General features: G+C 50.9%; 1 protein-coding gene across 2 annotated transcripts in view; it reads left to right on the plus strand.

Moving 5' to 3' along the window:
* Positions 1-23,213, plus strand: part of LOC122389330 (puromycin-sensitive aminopeptidase-like) — a 61,757-nt gene that overhangs the window by 6,208 nt on the left and 32,336 nt on the right. Inside the window, exons 1-4 of one of the 2 annotated variants that reach the window (XM_043381225.1) lie at positions 8,592-9,009; positions 11,634-11,794; positions 16,270-16,508; positions 17,804-17,954. In XM_043381225.1, the coding sequence (XP_043237160.1) occupies positions 11,672-11,794; positions 16,270-16,508; positions 17,804-17,954 (513 nt within the window). In that variant the 5' untranslated portion in view covers positions 8,592-9,009; positions 11,634-11,671. Of the gene's footprint in view, positions 1-8,591; positions 9,010-11,633; positions 11,795-16,269; positions 16,509-17,803; positions 17,955-23,213 lie in introns of those variants that run through there. The other variant, XM_043381224.1, reaches the window with a different exon arrangement.

Below are 23,213 nucleotides of genomic sequence, written 5' to 3' on the forward strand. Positions count from 1 at the left end.
GATCAGCTTTGCACTTGATTTAACATTTTTAGTTTGTTTTTTAATTAAATCGATTTAAACTTATGACTGATGTTGAAACAGAGGGAAGGAAACCACGGTGCACGATACTGTTACCGCTACGAATGGTTATTTCTCTGATTCTAATGTTCTTTGTTTCGCCCTAGGCCTTTGTAAAACTCTGAAATATATGCCTTCCCATAACGCGCTATAGGCTCTTTTCAAGTTGGTTAGGGTCTTGTTTTGCGCATTAGGGATTAAACTAGTATTTAAATGCTACCGTAGGTATAGTTAGTTGGATTGAAACATTTTCTAGACATATTGTTTCCTCGTTAATTGTTCTTCTGTGAGCTAAGCACTTTATAAAACCATCAGCGATGACTTGTTTTATTCCTTGGAATGCACGGCAGATTAAAAATACGGATAGCAGTTTTTCATAAGCTGAAGCCGCTGAGTGATGTCATGATTCATAGATAAGGGAGCTGCCTCGACCTGCCTGACGTCATTACCTTTTTGCCTATTGTTGAATTCTGTTCTTGGAATAAGTTTGAAAAATAGCAATTTGAGTGGTCTATTGTGCTACTTTGCTGAATTAGTTGACTATAATCGACCCCGTGCGTCTTGACCTTGTGGATGGTATGTGGATCCTTGAAGACAAAAAAGGCTAGGAAAATATGTCACGGCGTTTTTATTGACTCTCTTTACGTCATTTTCTTGAGCGAGCATGACTGATTGTAAGTTGGAGCAGTTCTGAATAACACACATATCGTCCAACATTGCTCATTTTTTGTTTCTTGCTTGACGTGCTGCAAATGTGAATTTACTATTCATGAAACTTCAAACGATTGAAACTAATAAGAAAAGGTTACGTCGGGCTCAGATACTAGGTAGTTCAAGTGTTACTGAAACCATGCGTGTCCCGCCCTTACGATTAGCTTATTTGCACATGTTACTCATAAAACGACCTCCACAATAGATAGTGGTTTCTTTGTCCTTCTGAAGAAACGTCTGATCTAATCAATGCAATGCGCTTCTGATTATTGGATTGTGAGACGTCATCGTTGTGGTTTTCTCACGATTAGCCCGTGCTACTACATCTATGGTATTGGTACCTACCGATAGCTCAAAAAGACCCTCGACACTGGTGCACCGACGGATATATGGGCTCTCTTACAGTAACACTGGTGCACTGCACAACCCGAGAGTCCGAGACCCTCTTTCGTCAGCTTTGACACACTGCAAATCCAGGGATATCAATGTGTTTTTAACTGGCACACCCAGCATCTATCCCACATCGATATAAATGCCTATCTGAAGGATATGCTTTAGCATCGACTAGTTTTTGCCTCAGCACTCAGTTCAGTAGTAGACACACCCTAAGCTTCAATAAAAGATACTAACATTAGGACATCTCCCGGGATTCGTCACTCTCAAACTCAAGTCAATTCCTTTTACCCTCTCTCATTAACACTCTGACACACCCACTCTACTTTTCCCTCTCACACTTCTATGTTGATCCTGTCAATGCCCGGTGAACCGTCGCGTCTGAGAACACCTCGCTTACGTCTGCTTCCCGTGTCGTGCGTGCGCAGCCGCTTCCGTGAAAATTACCTTGTCTCTGGCGTCATGAAAAGTGCACTATGCCGAACTCAACTGTTTGTCCTTGTGTCCGCTATTGAATTAGCCAGCGCGTCAGGCCACGGAGCTCTAGCGTGACCTGGTGTTAACAATGTTTTTGGTCAGCAGTAAAATTGTTCGGCGGATTTTTGTCGAGTTCTTCGTGCGGATTAAGTTGTGCATACACTCCATTAGGTGGTTTTCTTCCTTGTTTTCCGTCTAACTGTATTGTCCGGCTCGGGAATGGGTGTGGGTTAGTCATGCGGTTTTTACACGGCGGCTGAGTGTTTCTGGCAGCCGGGGAGCGCTCGGGACACGCCACTCGGCAGGAGAGGTGGAGGCAGGGGTATGGGGGACGTGGTGTGGCATGGCGAGGAAGTCCACCCAACCATGCGTCCTCACGTGCACGGAGAAGGTTATGGTCTGCGGACCATATTCTGACAGCCGTGAATACGAACTTCGTGCGCGAGTGCCATGATGTGATTCGCTCTCCGAAAACCGAATGTCGGCGCCCGGCTGACCGAAAAGTTGTGATTCGTACCCGGAAATGTGCACAGAAATGTTTTATTCCTTTGCTTAGTAAGTCTATGCATTTCGTGCGTCTTCTAAACATGAAATATGATGAAACAGCGAGCATGCTACTAAGGTTTTGTTTGGTGAGGTCATGAAGAGGAGCCCCTCGGACCATGCGGCATTGTTCGGGTGTTGTGAGCGGTCTGACGTTTACGGCCTGTCTGAGGTGTTTATGGGTATGATACCGAACGACTGAGTGGTCAGTGGGTTCAGCGCGTGTTCGAACGGCGCAAATTGCGGTACTCGGCGTGGTGCTGACTGAAAAAGTGGACTGACTGGCGCCAGCAGTCTGGGTCCATGAATGTAAAGGCTGAACGTAACACCCATAATTCTCACAAGCTCGAGCTGCATCAATGTTTCGCCATTGTGTTGTACGTTCGTGGCCAGGACAACTGGCTGGGCTTTTGGCTTCTAGCATAATTTTCCTTCAGCTGTCTCTTTCGTTGTGTTGCGATGTGATCACGCTTTGAGGCCGCATGCATAGATGAAAGATGTAGTATTTCTCATCCATGGACCTTGCCGCATGTAACACGCTAGTTTTCCTTGTTTGCGATCTGTCAAGCGGAGCCTGATGTGAGGATGCTTCACTCTCGGCCGAATGGAGAGGCACTTGTCAGCAGCCCTTGCGGCAACTCGGTGACTCGGTGAACTCGGTGACACTTGGACTGAGGCCGACGCCCTGCACGGAACCACCAGGACACACTGCCCAGCTGCAGCGGGCCAACCTCGCGAGCCTGGCTCGTCCGCTGATTTTTGTTTGCGGACGGTGACGTTTGCGCACCACTGGATGACACGATGTTCCCCACCGTGGGAATTTCTGTGCGCTGGGCACCAGTTCTGCAGCTGTCGCCTGTTCCGCTGAAGTCACCGTGTCGTCTGCAACTCTGCAGCCGCTTCTGCCGCCTGCAGCCACTGTGTACCTCAGATCACCGCCACCGCGTAGTCTGTGAATGGTTCGCGGCGTACGTTTCCAATAATATCCCTTCCCCCTTCCGACTGGCGCCCGAACGGACGGGACCGCACCGACACGCGAGCGGTCGTGTTCGCGGACAGATCGTCTTCCGTGGGTGAAGCTGTTGCGGTCACCGCTTGCTGTTCTGCTCACCATTTCCAGACGCGGCGAAACCGCAATGTAATTGCTTCTCATTGCCGACGAGGGCATGCTAAAAATGACTTCGAGAATGGACGGCGGCTTCCCGAAGGATCGTGCATGTCGCTCGGTGGTTACTCTGGATAGCGGGTCTTACGTAAGATGGGCGATTGGAAGGGAGGAAGGCCATTAACCTAGTGATTGGAGATGTAGATACAAACAGGTAATGAGCAAGAACAAACAACTTATGACTGATAGCCTGGCATGGGTTAGGGCATGTTAGGGACGTATAGTTGGGACTACCCATTGCGATACCTTTTCCCTTTTTAGACAGTCAAATGCTAAAAGGGCTGTGAATATAACCTCAGGTGTTGTGTTGGACATGGTGATACTTCTCGTACCACTCATCTTTAGTCTCGGTGCCCCCGTTGCATGTATATCAAAGGTTTCCACACCACCCTGTGACAAGGACGGCTTCATGCGCGCTGCGCCGGGGCACCCGACCGCGAACCGTTACCCCCTGCATATTGATTGCTGTGGCCGACCGCCGCATTATGTCCTGCAAACACCGGACCGCTGCTGACAGAGTCCGAACCGGTGTCGGGGCGCGCTGAATGCATGATGTGAACCGCGTGACTTCCAGTGAAGATGCGCTTATGTCCTATGAAGATCATGGGGACAGGGCCGAAGGGCCTCTCTGAATAGTTGGTCTAGCTATGGCGCGTTCCAGTCTGGGTCTCCCGACCGTCTTACGGAACACCTTTTGTTGGTTGCTTATTGTGGGCTTCCTTGGTCCTGGAAGTTTGTTTCAATAATTGTCTGTTTACCCTCCTTTGTATCTCCTTGTCAATAAAGCTTCTCCTTCCGGACAGTACCTTTTCTTCGAGTCCTTCGAGTCGCTAACTCATGCTCCCGAGCCAGTTAACGGAACTCCTGTCCACTAGGTCTCACGAAACGTCCTTTCGGAAGGGCCAACTCCAACTCCACCTGCTCGCGGCGACTCCGCTACCGCTCCTGGTCAGAACGTCCGCCCTTCCGCCGGGCGTCAGTGTCGGTCCATTGCTATCTGCGGACCCGCCCTTCCGGTCCTTGTGTGAGCCGCGCAAATCGGATGACACCGCGTGGCCGCATGCGAGTTCGCATGCTGTCGTGTGTGGGGACAAGAAGGGGCCGACAGAGGCCTTTGCGGTCCTGATCCGACGTTACGGGGACAGGTGTGGTGTGGTGACCCTTGGTGTCTCTTGGCATTCTTCGGTGGCTTTGGTGTTTTCTGGTTGCATGTTGTAATCCTTGGTGACCTGTAATGTTTTTCAGCTCTTCCACTTATGATCCAGTGAAAGATCCCCGATGACCTGGGGTACTTTTCGGTCTGGCCCTGGAGGTAGCCCTGGAGCTCACAGACTTCCAAGACTCTTAGTGGAGGCGACATGGAGCAATATTCGTCGGTTGGTTGGTTGGTCGATATACCTAGAACAGCTTAGCTGTACCGCGTGTGGGCAATATCGGAACACCTGCGTTGGCCCTGCACTCTACGAACCAATACTTCTACACATGAAATCCCTAAATTCCAACAATGGTGACTTGTTTGTTGGCCAACTGTGCTTCCGGACTTGTAAGACGCTTACTGGAAGCCTTCAAACGGTTGTGTTGTGGTTACTCGAAGATATTGAACGATGCATGGGATGTTCGGGATCCCGATGGGAAGCGTCGCAATGTTGTTCTGTTCTCGGAGATTGACAGGTTTATGCACTTTGGTTCCGCTGAACATAAGCTTGACCGGATAACATGGGTTATCTCCTGTTGAGCATGTTCCACGACATGATTCTGCTGTGAAGGCATCCCTGACCGTCTGTGGTACCTGGGATATGGGTTGGTTGGTAGGACTTAGACGATGACGTACCCGTCTATTACACGGCATGGCATTATCTGGAAGCTTGGCTTTCACCTTCGATTACAACATCAACCCTGCTACGTCCGTGTTTCCATTTTTGTCCGGTGACTGTTTTTGTTAGGGAACATGAAGTTCGACACCGTAAACAAAAGTTTGGCTTTGTAAGTTAACAGTTGTGATACATTGTCTGCACAGGTGTAGAGTGTTCGTGATAAGTTACCTTGTTCCGCATTGTTATCGTTTAGTTCTCCTGAAAACTAGTGCCTTGAAAAATTGCTTCACTCGAGTGTTTCCAGCCTTTTATAGTTCTCTCATCTAAGAAATCACTATGTCCTCGTTTGATAAGCCTAGCATGCCATTCTCATTTGGTAAATGCCGATCCTGTGGTTGATGCTCCGCTTCCCTGTCGGACGACCGCGAGGCTGACGGACACCAAAGCAGCCAACCTTCCTCCCAGTGGATCATACCAGCCCGGTACACATCTTCCCGCTCTCATCTGCCCGGCCCATGGCCAGCAGTGGCCCAAATTATACACTCCGATGCGGGGCTGCTGTTCCGGGTGGCTGCCGGGTCGGCAGCGGGAGCCGTTACCTTCCCAAGGCCAGCGTGCGGCCCGGCCTGGCGCGGCGCCTGCCGCCATGCCCCTCTGCAGGTCGCGGCGCGGGTCGTGTCTCCCCCCCGGGCCCGCTCTGCTGGCGCGTTGGAGGGTATTCCGCGCCCTGTATAGGCTGACCGGCCGCCCCGCCGGTGACCGTTCGGGCGGCGCGGACAGGACTGATTTCCATGAAACCCGAGCCATTGAAGGTCGTTGCAGGCCATTTGTCACGTGGATGTTCAGCTGACACGTGCAAAGCGGCACTGGCTCTGGCGAAGGAATGCGTATGTGAGTCTGGGGTGATGGAATGGTCATTGGTCACTTTCGCCGGGAGAAATGAATCTGTATCGGCTGATCGTAAGGCACTATACCAGCCTTTCGAGATATCGCTGAACAACGGGCTGCAGACTGCGGACGATATCTGATCGCCTTCGATGAATTCCTTCGTTTTTTTTTTTTGCTATCATTTAAATATGACTTGACCCAGCCCACGTAAGGTCAAAATGCCGACAGACGTTTGATTGAGGGGTTTGATGGCTCGTAACAAGAAGCATCAAAAATGATTTGAAAGAAAGGTTGTTTGACCCTTACCTATATGAGAACATAATCTTGTTCAAGTTTCTCCTTCTTATTCTACCCGTCGGGTTGAACAATTACACGACTTTGGGTGTTCTATTCCTATAAGGATTGTAAGGAAATACGGGTACACACTTGCGTGAGGCCAGATTGCTGTGAAGGACACTGTTTGAACATTGCTCAAGGACTTTCGACACTTTATCCCTTATCCGTCGATTGCAGTTCCTTGAAATCTGCCATTGTTCCGTAAGCTTTTCATCTGGAACAATTCATAAATGATCTGCATTTGGAAAGGGAACCTGTAAAACATAATATTTTGTCATTGATAATGAAGAATAAAGCCAAAGTCATTTTGCTGTTCTTCAGACGCTCTTTACCTTCTAAGGTGTCATTTTTGTGTGTCTTATGCTTGCTTAACATCGTTATTCGTGACAAGAGGAGGTGCGTTTTCGGAATAGTAATCAAACATCATGTAATGAAGCCTTGTAAAATAACGGATGTTCCACAGTACGATCGTGTAAAACAGTCAATTTTCTCGCATATTTGTACAGGCATGAACCTAGATTTGTGACGTTGATCCCTGAAAATCAATTCCTAACGGCTGTTTGACACTGATGTCTGCCCTAATAGTGCCGCTATACATATGTTGGTATTTGGCCACATTGCATAAACAAATGCATGACCGTAAGCTCTCCATATTTCATTTAATAAACAGTCGTGCACCATTGCGGCGCTCCAGCAGGCCATGCATAATTTCCATTAGTGTGCTAGTTTATTCATGAATTCATGAATCACTGTGGCTAAGTGTTATATATTTGCCGGCTGTGGCCACCGAGGCCGGGCCCGGCGGCGGTTCGCCGTACCCGCAGCCCGCTGCTGGTCCACTGATAAATGGCCGTTTGACTCGAGAATGACTCGGACTGCATTATGCATGAGCCGCTGTGGTCTCCATCCTCGTGAGCGCGCAGTCAGGCGAACGGGTCACATTTTTACCTTGTGGAACTGCAGCGTGCCGAGCTATTATTGTGCTGAGCGGCTGCGGTCTGCCCGCCGCACGGATATGCCAGTCCTGTGATGGTGGACATGAACTTCCCTCTCAGTCGTGGGAGACGCGGCGAGGGCGAGGGGACTCGGTACTGACTACTGACGCCCTGCGACTTGAACTGAAGTGGTGGGGCTCAGTAGACACAACTTTCGCATTTCAATCGTGAGGTATTGTGCTTCTCCTACGGGATCGTCCCACACTAGGTCCTGCTTGTTAGTGATGCGCTCTACTGCATCGAATTGGCGTCTGTTTTAGAGACCGATGACTGGCCACGCTGGCGTCCCATTTGTTGCTCCCAGAGATCGGCTTAGCCACTGGTCATGTGTCCAGAGGTGACCAGTCTCCCAGAGGTGGACTGGTCATGTGTTTCTCTGATCTCTCAGTATAGCTGGGGAGGCTTATTTTTATCAAGTACCTACTCGTTTCGTTGGTGGCTGTGGACCGTAAAATATTAAATAATGTAGCATTCCAATCTATTCCTTTTTGTGAATTGTAAAGTTTTTTTTGGGAATAAGAATAAGACAAGCATTATTTCCTGGAGTGATTTTCGAACAAATTTCGCTGAAAAGCCGTGAATGCCTTCAAGCATAGAAAACATGAACTACCGGTAGTTCATGTTATCTATGCTTCAAGTTATTGGCATTGAACAGATAGTTTTTTTTTTAGTGCAACCGAATTACCCTTTCGTGGATTTCGTGGTATACGAACGCCACCGTCAAAAATTGCATACATAAACTGGATCGCGTCCTACAACGGTGTGGGTTTTGTCCTCACAATAATCCTACCAAATTCATGTGTATTGACATTATATATGTGCATTTTGCAATGATAAATCATCGTTTTCCAGTATATTTACATTAGCGAGTGCGCACATGTGAACTACTTTCTAAAGAAATGGCTTACATCTACCGTCCTGTCTATTATAGGTACCGGATTTTCCTGTCGAGATGATTTATCCTTAAATGTTCACCGTCCATTTATCCTCCATTCTGATGCATAGCGTTGCGTACCATAGTACGGCATATGATTGTCTGCACTCGACTGGCATAATGCATGTGAAGTCGGTCTGGAATTGCGTGTCGCCAGACCCCGCGGCTGTCAGAGAGGGCCCAGCGGCCCCTGCCGCTCTCAGGAGAGGGTTGTGGTGGCTCAGAAGACCCCGCCGCTGCCAAGGAGAGGTCCGGCGGCCCCCGTAGCTGTGAGGGGAGGGTCTCAGCGGCCCTCTTCTGCAGCTCCAGGGGGAGGTTGCACTACCCCACCCCCCTGCGGCTCCAGGGGAGGGTCCGCCGTCCCTCTCTGCAGCTCCAGGGGGAGGGTGCACTGGCCCTCGCGGCTCGTAAGGGGAGGGTCCAGCGGCTCCCTGTGAGGGTCCGCCGGCCCGCCCCCGGCCGCCGCCGCCGTTGATTGGCGGCCGCCGCCGCCGTCGTCGGGTGTGGGCCCGCTCCGCCGACCGGGTCGGTCCCGCGGTCCGTCAGTCAGTCTGTCAGAGGCAGTGCTGGAGGTGGTCGTGTCGCTCCCCGCTCCCTGACCACGCTCGCCCGGCTGACTAGCACGCACTGGTTTGGTTTGGTCTGGTCTGACGGCCTGACCTGAGGTGATCGAACGACTGCCGAACGGTACTTCAGGTTAGTTTGAAACGTCGGTGATCCAGCGTCCTGATTGGAGGTGACGGCTAGAAGTGGAATATGTTGGGGGAAATTTTATATTTGATCCGACTGGTGGAATTTGGTTTAGAGCGATGTCCACTGTTCGCATGAAATCCTACTAATGTTTTATTTCATGCATTGCCCGCATTCCTTTGACGCTAATCATTTTTTTTAGGCGACAGTTTAACGCTATGCCCTTATCACAGGTCATTAATTTGTTCTTATCAATGCCCCCCCCCCCAAAAAAAAATGCGCTCCATGACTAGTTGGAAGAAGCAATGCCGGGAAGACGCTGTGGTCTGCTCTGTACTAAGAAGTTTTGTGTGTTTGGCACCGACCACCGTTAAAATTTGCTGCATTGCGTGCAGTGCAACGCACCGTTACACGCTCATTTTGATCCTGCATAACCCTACTCACGTGTGCTCTAAGGGCGGTTCACGTGCCGAGCAAAACGTGAGGTGCTCTGAGGCCCCTTCCTTTATTGGATCACTGTCCTGGCTTACAGATTTTAAAGAAAGTATGATTTATGTAAAAGGAAGAGTTTAAGGGTGTTGCCTGCTTGGCTGTGGGAGTGGCGCATCTCGAAATGAAAGTGAAATTACATTTCGCGTGCCAATTATGTGGCCTAATATTGAAGTGCAGCTCAGTAGTGTAGTTTTCCTATGAACGCTCTGTCATGATTATATCATCTTTATTTTCCAGACATTCAATAGCTCATTTTGGATATTTTTTAAAGTAAGAAGTGATATGGAAATGTCATAGTTTGTAATCCGTAGTCCGTATTTGAATATCTTTCGAAAACCCATAGTTATAGACGTTGCAAATTTGTATACCTATCATGAATATTTAACCGAAGGCAATTTTAAAATGAGAAAATGACTTTTGCGACACCATGGTTGGTTGAAGATAAGCCAAATGCTTAGCTCAATATTTTTAAACTCCCCATTTCCTCTAATTGGTGGCACCCTTCGTGAAGTAAGGGTGTCTCATTCTTCTTGGGTCGATTACAAATTTAGTTTTGAGGCGTCACTTTTAAAAGTCTAAACCGTCATGGCGAATATCTTATTTGAGCTCGAGCTTTAGGAAAAGCACGTTGTCATCCGTACTGATTGTGGTTCATAGAATGAATACGTGTCAAACTGAACTTTGCACGCGAGCCAGACACTAAAAGGTGGCTTCACAACACTCATGCATGCGAGGAAATTGTCGCGACCTTGCGAAATGTGTATATTCTTTAAAAGCTTGTTGTGCAATTGTTTCTGAAGTGGACAGCGAGCGGAAAAGTTGTCACGTTGGATATAACGCGGGTGTCGGGCTGATGACCGGCTTATGTTAGTGATTATTATGAAAAAAATTACGCCCATATTTGAATAACTTTAACTTAACCATGCCTGCTTCCCTATGGACCCAATCCCTGCATCCCTCGCTCATGAGAGTTCATCGCGCACCACGTATGCTTCGAAAGAAATCGAAAATGGCCTAGCTGACATAACGTGTCGGCTATCTCCTCAGTGTACCCGTGATCCCTTTAATCTCATTTCCGCGGGTCATTGAACGCTTTGCATGCCCGTCGGTCAGGATCATGTTCAGATCTCATTCGCTGAACAGATTACGTGTCGTTGCAGGACAGTGCACGAATCAGGATATGCCGGTTTTCTTCGTAAACCGAATTCACGACCACCGCCAAAAATTGCGAGGAAGTAGATTAGGAGCGTTCCTTCAATGGGGCTGATTTGTGAGCCGTGTTGGTGGCACGCGCCGGCTGCACGCTGCCGTCCTATAGCGGGCCGCTCTGTTCCTCTGTCTGTGTTGAGCGCACGTGCCGTCCTTAGCGGGTTGTTCTGCTCTGTTCTGTGGACTCGCTGGCCGTTCTACCTGGCATTCCGCTCCAGTGCTAAGAACACAGGCGAGATACCAAAGTATTCCGTCGAGCGGACTCGGTTCAGAGGAGAAGTCTCGTGGGATTCTGTCTCTGGGTAATTCACGTCACACGTGATGCTATGGCTACCGGAAACGTTAATTGATAACCTGTCCGTATCCGTTAATTCATTTGAAATATGGCAGGTGGTGAAAACCTTGGTATGTCAAATGCTGAATGCTTATTCATGATTGTGTATAATGACTTTGACTCGTGAAGTTTGTGATAATGCTCGGCTATAAATAATTTCTGATCATCTCCGGCCCTGGCTATTCCAGCCTCTTGTGCAGGTAGTGAATTCCAGACGTGTTTTGTTATTCCCCATAGCCCGCGTGGTTGGAGCGATTAAGGCCTACAGCTGCCAAAGCGGCAGCTCGGACTTCGCCGACCGCGCTGTGGTAAACATACAGCCAAAATAACCGACGAAAATAGCAAACCATTTCGCTAACCAAGCGACATGTAGCCTGGAGTCAAGTTTGTACTACAGGCTATCTCTCTTGATCTCTCTTTATCTTTCCTTCTGTCCTTATTTTTATGCCTGTTCGTCTTCCTTTCATCCCCAGTTTTTTTCTTCTCCCTCCCTCCCTCTCTTGCTCCATCATCTCCCTGTTTCTCCCTGTGTGTATGCGCTCCAGACTGATGCTCTGCAAGCTTTTAACCATTTCTCCCCCTCGCTCCCTCGCAGATTGAGCCCGCGCCGACCGGCCGTGCTCCAGTGACGTCATGACGGGCTCCGTGGAGTTCCAGCGGCTGCCCAAGACAGTGGTGCCCCGCCACTACGCGCTCTACCTGCACCCCGACCTGGTGGGGCTCACCTTCACCGGACACGTCATCTGCGACCTCGAGGTCAGTAGCGGGGTCTCACGGGGTCACACAGGAAACGAAAAGGGATGCGTGGGCTTCTCGGATTTCATGAACGGGGTCTACATGCTTGAAGGGTTGTCTTTAAAGGTAAGGGCCAATCGGCTTGTATCGTGATCGCCGATGACTCGAGGACTCGAGCGTTGGTCCCGAGCGGATTGGTGGCACGAAGACGGTTCCAGGACAAACAAAGTTTATCGAGTTTCTATTCCGGACAGGTCATCAGTATGGTAAAACTCAGGGTACTCCCTAGGTTTGGCCTGGCTGCTGTTTCTAATTTGGCATTTTTGGCGCATACATTTTGTTGTCTTAACACTGCCAAGAAATTGGCCGCGTTGATAACTGTTTCCTAAACAGCTCATTTCTCGGAGGTAATTTTCAAGCAAACCGGATGGTCAACTTCCGTCCATTGCGCATTACCAATGTCACAGGCAACTCTTTGAAGCTCTTCATTGTGCATGTTGCATGCAGTGTTACATAAACATGACATGAATGAGGTTCTGCAAAGTCCGCCGCGCCCCATACCCGGCCGCGCAATGACCGGAACTGATTCGGCTGGCTGACACGACCCGCAGGGGCGCTTCAGATCCGCTTCAGGAATTCATTAATAACAGTGCAGGGCATCTTCCGGCACATTTCCCTTGTAGACTACTCTCTGTCATATGCCACAGCAATGTTCCGACATTGTTCGCAGGGCCCATTTCAGTGCAGCGTTTACCAGGCCACGGAACGTCGCTCCCTGATTGACAGTTTCCTGACCAGTCGTCTGTTGCGGACCGATGTCGATTTTTTGAGTTTATATTTTTTCGTATTGTCTTGCAAGCTGCTGACCGCAAGTCCGTGACGTTGATGGACTGTTTGGCTCGGGGGTAAAGAACCACCTGTGGTCACCGGCTGAACGATTCTGTCCTTAGCGGAAGGCATCCACCCCGGTCGAGTGAGCCTCGGAAGGTGAGGGGTTCCGCTGCGCCCGGTCCCCGACAGTTTTTGGAGTTCCGTCCAGTTTTTACCGAGCCGCAGGAAGGGCGTGTGTCGCATTGTTGCGGTTGCCAAAATGGACCTTATTCGTCGGGTATCGTGTTATCGGAGTGGAGGGTAAGGTCGGTGCACTGTGCACATGTTCGGTGAACAGTGAACAATAACCCTGAACGGGTGGACAGGTGGCTGACGTCAACGCAGAACACACCGGAGCTGCTGAATGAACGTGTTCATGTGCGAATCGGGTGCATTTTCCGCATTGTCGATGCTTTCAATGCTATTTGTTACATAAAATTGGTTTTCATAATTATTTTAGCGAAACATTTTTATTCCAAGCCGTAGAATGAACCGCACTGTGGGCACCTGTTAGTAGTTTCTATCAATCAAAGTCATATGATATCTGCAACATGCATTCTTTAGATGGTCGCTCCGTTACCGCTTTGTTGTTTGCTGCTTTTCTTTCACAGAGCGGCTTTTAGACAGCGCTAGCTAATAGCGTGTCATAGATCATGGCCTGGGCTGTTGTGTTTTCATTGATATAATAGTTTTCCATTACGAACTGTCACAACTGGTAGATTTATTTCAGCAAGCAATACGAGAAATAATAACTTTTTTGAGTTCAATGCGGCACAGAACCGCTGCTCATCCATTGATAGATATTGCGGTAAAACGTTGCAGCCTGCCTGAATGCTGCCTCATCTCCGCTGCATAGTTTTCCTACATCATATTGGATTACTGGCATAGTTGCGACAAATTTTGTGCACGTTCAGCAACTGTTGACCCTCCGATGCCTGAAATATCGGGTCATAGCTATTTTCCTGCATTCTTTTTTGACTTGCCGATGCAGTGCAACGGTTTTCTCACTTTTCGTGCCGTAGCTTTGGAAGCGGTCTCGGCTCTGTTCGGCCCGCTATGTTTCTATTTTTGTCTGTTCGCTGCGGTCGCTCGGTGCTGTATTTCCTGCACAGACCTCCTGTCACGTCTCTCTCTCACACCTCCCTCGGTCTCCCCTGATTACTGAGTTCGCGATAATTGTTATTGCCTCGGCTGGCGGTATCTCGCCAGTTCCCAGTTCCCGGCGCGGCACTCGGTCGCGGTGGTGGGAGTTTTTTCTCTGTACCGCCAGCCGGTTTGCCGTGTGGTCGCTGTTTTAGGGCCTTTGTGTTCTGCCGCTGACTGGGGCAGAACATTGGTCGGTGTTTCCGTGGTTCGCGGACGTCATCGTTACATACGCGAGGCTTTATTTTCACGCCCGGGCCACGTGTGCTCATGACTGACTTCCTGCGGGGCAGTGCCATAACTTGTCCACCACAGTGGTGGACCTACTGCTGTGGAACTCGCCGTCTCTGCTGGTTCATTTCATCCCTTCTATATCACTGGTAGGCCCCACTGAGATAGGGGGGAGAGATTCCATCAGTCAGCGCCAGCCGACACCGCCGCGGCCCCGTCGGCGTATCGCACCCGGCCACCTTGTCGCCTCGCCCCCCCCCCCCCCCGCCCTGCCCCGTCGCTGCCACTGCCGACGACGACTCGACACAACAGGCGAGGTCGGTATCTGCCTGGAGCCGTATGGCTGGTAGGGGTGATATTTCTTGGCTCCATCGTGTCGGCGCAACGGAAAATAGGCGACCTGGCCTGCCTGCACGCTTATTATTCAGATTTAAACGTTTTCATTCACGTTCTGTGCATGCATTGGACCATTTGTGTTGTAGATGGATGTTAGCCAAGTTCATGAATGCACTACGTGAGGCCATTTTCCATCTCGTCGCTGTAACTTCATCCGTCTGCTGTCATATTTTAGCCTGATGCATGGTGATGGACGGAGTTCGCCAGCTTTTGGGCCGGATCAGCGGCCAAAGCTGCATCCCATTTACTATTCGCGGCCGGTCGCCGCGCCGATAGCTATGAAGGTTTCGGTCACGACTTGGATGTCGTGTCCGCGGAGCGGGACATGCACGCTGACCGGGCTCCGAGCGTGATGTCCCGGCGAGCTGACGTCCGCCTGCCGGCCGTGCCGTGCCGGTGTGTCCGCGATCTCGGAGTGATGGCCTTCCGTAGTGGTCCCTACAGTGAACCGGGACGGGCTCCGCCGGCACGGTGATAGGCTGTAAGGACGGGCTCCGCCGGTACGGTGTTAGGCTGTAGGGAAGTGCATGCCGGTACGGTGATAGGCTGTAGGGAAGTGCTTGATGGTACGGTGCTCGGTCGAGGGACGACTTCTCCTGGTATGGTGCTCGGCTGTGGAGCAGTGCTGATGGTGCGATGCTGGGTCTTACGGGGTTACCTCTGCCGGTATGGTGATAGACTGGGGGAGAAGTAACGCTCGTCCCTTTAGGTACCGACGATGTGAATCCATGCATGTGCAGCTCAGAGTCGTGGTCATCTATCTTCCTCCTCTGACGTTGGGCTGCCTGTGCTGCCGTTGAAAAGTGTGTTGACGGACGGTGTTGACGGACGGCGTTGACGAACGCTTAGGTGTAGGACTGATAGACGGCGGCGACCGTCACATCCGTCACACCACTTAGCGACCGTCACGGCCGACACCGGACGTGTGTGACGTGACGTAAGACGTAGAGAGGTGGTGGTGTCTTGAGATTACGTGAGGTCTGGTCTGTATCAAGTAAATATAGCGTGGGGTGTTGGGCGTTGTTGATGGTTCTACAACGGAAAGGCCTATAATATGCAGTTTTTGCTCTCGGTATCTCCATTCTTTCATTAAATCTTTGTAACTGCAATTACCTACATTTATCTTCCAGTGCCTTATAATGAGGACAGTGTAGGAGCTGCATTCCGATTACATTCTCCGCATTACGAGCTGGGCTCATTCACGGAGCAGCGGTATGTCAGCCGTTAGTCCGGCGAGGGAAAACAGGCCGACATTTTCAGATTGCATGTCGCCTACCGTTGACAGCAGGTGTCACGTTAGACACAATCTGATGGGCGACTTTTGGCTGACAACTTCCGCGATCTACCAAGCGCCGCGAGCTCTGTCGTGTCGTGCATGTCAGTCCTTAAACGATTTACTAAACACCTGCTACATTAGGTTAGAATGTCTTTGATGGCGAGGCAGAGGGAAAAATGGAGACAGGCTGGTAGATTCGGGTTCATTACCATTCGTTTCTGAGTACTGGAGTGGTTGTATTTGTCCTTTGCGGTCTGCTATCGCTTATCCTGTGCTAAAAAGGTATATTATATTTTGGCGACAGTGACATCAAATGCTGCCTCGACTATTTATTGTTACTGGCATTTATGTCGTTACGTTTGAAGTGATTTTCAGTGCATATTTTTCGATGTTTTGCCTTTTTGCACCACTTCTCGTACAATGCCATTATCGAAATTAATCTGTTTGTGCTGCACTTCTTGATTAACCGTTAATTCATACTCGATCAAAGCCATCTCTTATCGAAAATCCGATTGACCTGTTTCTAATCCTCTACCAGCATAGTCTGTGTATTATCTCACACCCTCTCTCTCCTTGACAGGTGAAGTCGCAATGCAGCACAATCGTCTGCAACTCTGCCGAGCTGGAGGTGACCGAAGTGACCGTCACGGACGCTAACGGCGTCACGCAGCGTCCCGCCGTGGAGCTGAGTGCCGAGCTGGAGACCCTCACGTGCCGGTTGCAGCAGCCGCTGGCGCCGGGCGCCGCCCAGATGAGGCTCAAGTTCGCAGCCCCACTCACCGACAAAATGAGGGGACTCTACCGGTGCAAGTACACCAGGTGGGTGAAAGGGGAGAGACAGGGAGAGGATGGAAGGAGAAGAGATGATTTGGGATGGAACAGGCTGGGCGTCAATAAAGGTTAGTGCTCGGCGGTTGGGTTCGTGTAGCGGATGTTGCTGCTAATAGGGACGGGAAAGAGAAAGGTCTTTTTGAATCAAAAGTCCTAATAAGGGTATGGGTCTCAGTTTTGGACCTGATGGCTTGAGACCGACCAAAGTGACACTATATACGCTGGAAAGTCCAGCCACACTGGGTTCACTATAACAGGACTTGAACAACAGTTTGGGTTCAAACGACGCGCGTGACCTCTCTCTCGGGATTCGGCTCTGACACCTCGCTGCTACATATTCTACCGAGTACCAATACACTTATGCAGCTCAGTGTGCGGCTCAATATGCTGTGACTGCTGCTACACAGGGTCGCTGTGGGGAATGTCTGTCTGTATGCAGGGTATGCCTGTGAATCTGCCTCAGAGGCCGCGGCTCGTCCCGGTACCTCGGACCTTATCACATCTCGTATGCGGTCACGTCCCATGCCGAACCCTGTAGGTGTGTCAGGAAGGGGCCGAAGCGGCATCGCACCGCGGCCTGGGTGCATCGAGTACGGAATGCAGTCGACGCGCCGCTTCACACACCCGACCGGCCGGAGAACAGATCAAAGATGACGTTTATGGTGTGAGATCCATGGGGTATAGTGGTGTTAGTACATTCGTAACACGATTTTACTCGTGGGGTCTTGTTTGGTGGTAACGTTAAAGGCTGTACCTGTGTTATTGTAAGGAGACTTACTCACCTGTAAAAACGGCTCTGCTATTTTGATGGTTCGTTAGTACAGCGTTGCGGCGTTGTGAGATCACAGGCCGCAGTTTTATGGTCAAAAGTTTGGAGTGACGAACTTCTAGGGGAGTGTCGAGCAGACTTACCGGCGCTGACGTCAAACTCGAGCTAGGTGCAATCACGAAGCGCCAGCGCTTGTCCAGTTATTCGTGCGGCTAGGCCAGAATACTGACCGCTGACCTGACTTGTAATTAATGATTGCGACCGACGATCGCTGACCACTGACTACTGACCGCTTACAATGGTCATTTTTCTGCTGATGTTTACTGCTTACCCAACTTCAACAGCTCGATTTGAGCCTGCGCTGACTGATGGGTGCTGACTTTGCGTTGGACTTACCGAATAGCTGTATCCGCCGTTACGTGCCTCTCGTTCTGTGATCAGGTAAACTCCCCACTCCCCCTCTGACACCCCTGTGACCTCTCTGACCTCTCTAACCCCTCCCGTGCCTCCGCAGTCCCTCCGGCGAGGAGCGGTTCGCGGCGGCCACCCAGTTCGAGGCGACCGACGCGCGCCGCTGCTTCCCCTGCTGGGACGAGCCGGCGCTGAAGGCCACCTTCGATATCACACTGGTGGCGCCCAGAGACCGGGTGGCGCTCTCCAACATGGTGAGTGGCACGGCGGGGTCGCGGGTCTACGTCATTTACCTTCCCGACCCTCTCTCCACCTTTTTTTTATTTTTCTATCTCCTCTCTTTCTTTCTTTCTTTCTTTCTTTCTTTCTTTCTTTCTTTCTTTCTTTCTTTCTTTCTTTCTTTCTTTCTTTCTTTCTTTCTTTCATTTTGTTTCTCACTTTATCACTTACTTGGCTCTGATTGAACGCAGGGAACACTTAGGTGAGAGAATACATCCAGTGTACAAACTTCGAAAAATGCAGAACATGGTCTATGTCAAAAATGGGCCTTCATACCGCTGGTGAGCTGGTAGGGATCCTGATGATCGGAACGGTCACAAGCGTTCAGTCGGTGGCCAAGGTGTCGACATGGACTGATGCATGGTCGTCGCCTCGGAGGAGCTCGGACACATGCGTCATCAGCTAGATGAGTGCTATATGCACTTGGCTTGCCAGTTGGGGTATCTGAGTCAGGACGTACTTTGAAGGGCGGCGCTCGAGAGGAGTTTCATTTCTGTCTGGGGAAATTTGTGTTATTCGGACAGTTTTTCCTGATGTAGAGCTATCAGACTAGAGTTGATCGCTCTCTCATGGCTATCGCGGGTCGCTGGACTTTTCGCGAACGAACTCTACATACGCGGCCACAATGCGGCATTGAAAGTCGACTGGGAATTCAAACGAAAGGCGGATGCCCTTGCCACCGGCAGCTGCGGCTATCTGCCCGGGCTAGTACTGCACGCTGTGTCCGGGACGCTCCCAGAACTCCCCACCGTGTGTTCCCACACGCCTATCGGCGCCGCACCAGTCCTAAACGGCGGCTTATCTTCCACCGGGGCTATTCGGGGAAACTCGGTAATGGGAGGTGCGTGACCGAGCCGTTATAGCTGCGGTCGTAATCCGGGAGTGCCGGCCGCGCGGGGTGGAGGGGTGGGGGTTTGACGGTCTGACATAGCTGTCATAGTGGCGAGCTGTCATTGTCGTGGATCTGCCACGCTGTCACAGTTGCGGGACTGTCATACTGTCACGGCAGTGGCTGACAGTCATGTGTCTTCAGAGAGGCGCTGACATGTGCCAACTGTGATACACAGGCGGTGTTCAAAAAGATGAACCGATAATCGTATCGGCTTGTTATTGTAAAGGCCGGGCTCCACTACGCGTTTTTTTTTACGCGCGTTTTATCCGAGACATCGGTTTTTGCGTGAAATCGGTTTTGCAATTTGTCGGTTTTTGCGTGATATCGTTTTTTGCTTGTCATCCTGAAGCACGTGACATTATTGTTGTCATTAAACCCAGGCTCCACTACGCGGAAAATCACACTTTGTTTATTTTGAGACTATAGTATATATGGCCTTGATTTTGAGCCTATAAAGAAGGTGTTTTGCAAGTAGGTACATTTAATAAAAAGTAAGCCAAACTTTTATAAAATTTGTCTGAAGGGTTGAGTGGGTGCCTTTGAGCCTGGGTGCCCACTACATAAGCAGAGGTTTTTGCATAGCAGCATGGTCCCACCAATCAATCTTCACCCGCACCCAGTTCATGTTCAGCAAGTGGATGGCAGCACGGCACAAGGCTGGGCTTTCTCACGCCGGAGCCTCTGTGCTCGGCGTGTACATTCCCTTTGATGTACCTGTTCATTTTTTGAAAGGCACAAATGACAAAATTGAGCAGAATTTGATGCTGAAGTGTCTTGCACATGTTGCTAGCCTTGCACCTATGATAAACTTGCTTAAATACATAACTTGTTTCATAGCTAGCCACTGGTGGCTGAAGAGGGCAAGGGATTTTTTATTCTTAACATTCCGCCTACCTATGGCAATGCACCAGACTGGAAAACATCCATACACTAGCTGGACGCCCGTGAGACCCTCATGCGCCGAAACTCGACACAAGCAATTTTGAGCTGAAATTTCTGCATCACTTACCATGAAAGTTGGGTGCCTATTTGTGCCGAAATAATCCACTTTTACATAAAGCGCGTGTGCACTGTGCACATCATTCTACCGACCACTCATCTATCACCACTCCGCCAATTTCTATTTGAATTAAAACTATTTTCCCCTGCATTGACACTGCTTTAAGCGCAAAATGAAATATGTAGGGTTGCTATGTTTATCATTTCTCACCTTCACTCATCCTCTTTACACTAAAAAAAAACTTCTGCAAAAAATTTCCTAGCTTCAATACAAGAATTAAAAACATATTTAACAACGTCAAAAACAAACACAAAATTACATTCACATTGTTTGCCGTAGCGCGCAAGTCATGTCTCCCGGCCGAGATCACGCAGAAAACGATGAAAAGTTCAAATAATTGAACTTTTTATAGGTACGAGATTTCCGAGTTTGCGTGACATCGTCATGCGTTTTACCGAGATTTCCTTAAAATCGGTACGGAATTTGCAAGTTGTCGTGTTTTGCGTGACATCGTTCCCAGTGTAGCTTGCCCAATGTTGAGCAATGATGCGAACTTTTTTCGGGAACGATTTCACGCAAAAACCGATGTCTCGGATAAAACGCACGGAAAAAACGCGTAGTGGAGCCCGGCCTTAAGGCTTGCAAAAAGGTACTTACGTAATGCTGACAAAGACTGAGCTAACAGAAATGAATTACTGCATCAGTTGTATTTACTGCTCACGTGAACTAAATTGCACAATAATCGATTGTCTTACCGGTCATACCTAAAGTTTCACGGCCTTTACATACATATTTCAAGGTGTTACAACTTGTGATATTCATACATAATGGGCGTTGAACCTGAGCACCGACATATCGACGGCATTGTAATGCTTCAAATGAGAAGCATTCCAAATAGATTCCCAATACAGTCTGCCTATCTAATTGACATCGTTGATGTTATGCACGGCTGACGGTCTGCAGGCATTTGTACCGGGCGGCTATCAAGTCTCATGGGATGTCGCTTTTCAAATAAACATGCCAAGCGTGCGACAATAAACGGTCGAGCTTTTCGCCACGCCGTGGGTTTTCCTATCGACGCTGCAATGCGGGTAGGTAACTGCATTGTAGGTATTTGTAGAAATGTCGGATTTGGGAGTGATATTGTGCAATTGTCTATTGCACTTCGAGGGGAACTCCGCGTATTGATATGGCTCCTGTCAGCAGTGCTAACCATTGTGATGCTGCTATCTCAATCCTTTGGTTGTAACTGAATCCATTGTGACAGTGGCTACTGGCTTTGTATGACGACTGATCTGTTTGCTGTAACGGCCGCTGCCTGCCGTCTCCGCACCTGTCTGCGTTGCTATTTCCGCGAACTGTCGACTGACCTTGACCGTGCGCGCTGCGCAGTCCGGGGATAACCTGTCTCTCCCTCCCCTCCCCTGCGCTCTGCACCGGTTTGGTATGCGTCGCTACTCGGTATACCGCTCGCCGGGCCGTCTCTGAGGCTGGCAGCCGCCGGCTACCCTGCCGGCGCTGGGCTGCCGGCGCCGGGCACCGCCGCGCCGGCTACCTCCGTCCATCGCCGGCGCTGGGCTGCGACCACGTGGCCGCCCGCTGCGCCGGTCGGTGGACGGTGGACGGTGGACGGTTGACGGTTGTCACGGGCTACCGCGGACCTCCTCCACCACCGCCGCCGCTACCGCCGCCGCCAGCGTCATCGCGTCGCCGCCTCCGCCGCCTCCGGGCCCGGTTCGGTAGTAACGGTCCGTCGCACACCGCCCTGGGCGGTTCGCAGCACGCCGCAGATGATTGTCCATTGTCCTCAGTTCTGTCGGCACGCCAGGGTCGGGTCTGGGATATGGGGTAGGTAGTCGGAGGGTCAGGAGGGCTCGGTTTGACCCGGAGCACGGAAGTAAGGACGTCTGGGGCCCACGAACGGAGCTGGGGTTTGTGAGTTGCTGACGGATTAGCTAACAGTCTTGGACATAAACATTTGACGTCAGAGATATTTACATAGTGCATATTTCTTTTAAACAGTCACCTCATTCTTCAGCCAGTAAACTCCCAGCACATTCCAGCTACCCCAGCAGTATATTGATTACCAGTGTCTCTTTCCGGGTGCATGGTCATTGGCCACGCGTCGGTTCTTTCTTTCGTGCTTCCTCTCGTTACTTCAACTAAACATTTACTTTCCTTTCCGGGCTCCCAGTGATATCTCAACCACACCGTTTCTGTTCTGTGCTCCGCTTCCACCTCATCCCTGTCCCGATCTCATTGTGACCTGACCCACCACGCCGCGCCTCCTGCTGCCCGCCGCCGGCCGGGTGCCACCGTTGCGGACCGGCCCGGCCTGCAGCGCCGGACCGCTCGCCGGCTGGCCGGCGCCAGCCGCCGCCGCCGGCCGCTGCCGCGCGGAAGGCATCTGGGCCGCGGCGGCGATTGGTATGCGGCGCAGGCAGTCGACGGAAGGACGAGCGGTGGCGCCGGTCGCGCTGCAGCGACTGCAGGTCCTCCGCCGGCCGGGGGGTGTTTGTATGTGTGCCTGGCGGTGGACAGGGCCGCGCGGCGTCAGGTACCGGAGGGTGGTACCGAGAGCGGTGCTCGGAATAACGGTCACCTGCGCCGCGCGGCGACTGGCAAACAGGCCGCCTCTGTGGGCCGGCCGGGCACACATACACTGGGCCTCCCGGTCTGCAGATACGGCTGCTGGGGATGAGCGCGAACACCGACCCGGCTGGCAACGGCACGCCGCTGCAGGCTGTGGGTCAGAAGTGGTCTTCCGCGCTCGCCCGGCCATATGGGACCGCTAGTGTGTCTTCTACACTTGCTAGAATCCTTATAAGCATAACGCTGATGTGGTGATTAATTCGTCACGTTGCGACTGTCTGGTCGACGGGCCTCCTCAAAGAAGTATTCTGGGAAGTGCTGTGTACCTCTGGGGCGGCGCCCGCGTTTTGCGAGTGAAGTCGCCGCCTGTGTCAGGTCGGCTGGCTGTTTTGGGACTGGTTTTTATGCAACATGCTCTTGTCTAGTGCGGCCGGTCTGATGTATTCCCAGTGGTCCGATCCGTCGTCGTGTCGTTCCGTGGTGTTGGACTCTTTCGGCACCAGACAGGGCCCGTTTAGACCCAGCGTCCTCCCCAGCGTCGGGCTATCTTAGAGCTCCAAACTCCCTCGGGTTCTGAAGTCCTCGGGGACGCGTATAGGCAGTTGGAGCCGTGTCTGCTGGATATTTTAAGCTTTGATCGCCCGCCTGGGGTTAGAGGCAGCCCGAACCAGAGTGCCTCTGAACTATGCCAGATATAAGGCTAACCCGAGCTGAAGCGACCGCTGAGTTTTAGCTGCGGTTGCGGTAAAG

This window comes from Amphibalanus amphitrite, unplaced genomic scaffold, assembly GCF_019059575.1.
Source record: "Amphibalanus amphitrite isolate SeventyFive unplaced genomic scaffold, NRLGWU_Aamphi_draft 000354F_arrow, whole genome shotgun sequence".
Lineage (NCBI taxonomy): Eukaryota > Metazoa > Arthropoda > Thecostraca > Balanomorpha > Balanidae > Amphibalanus > Amphibalanus amphitrite.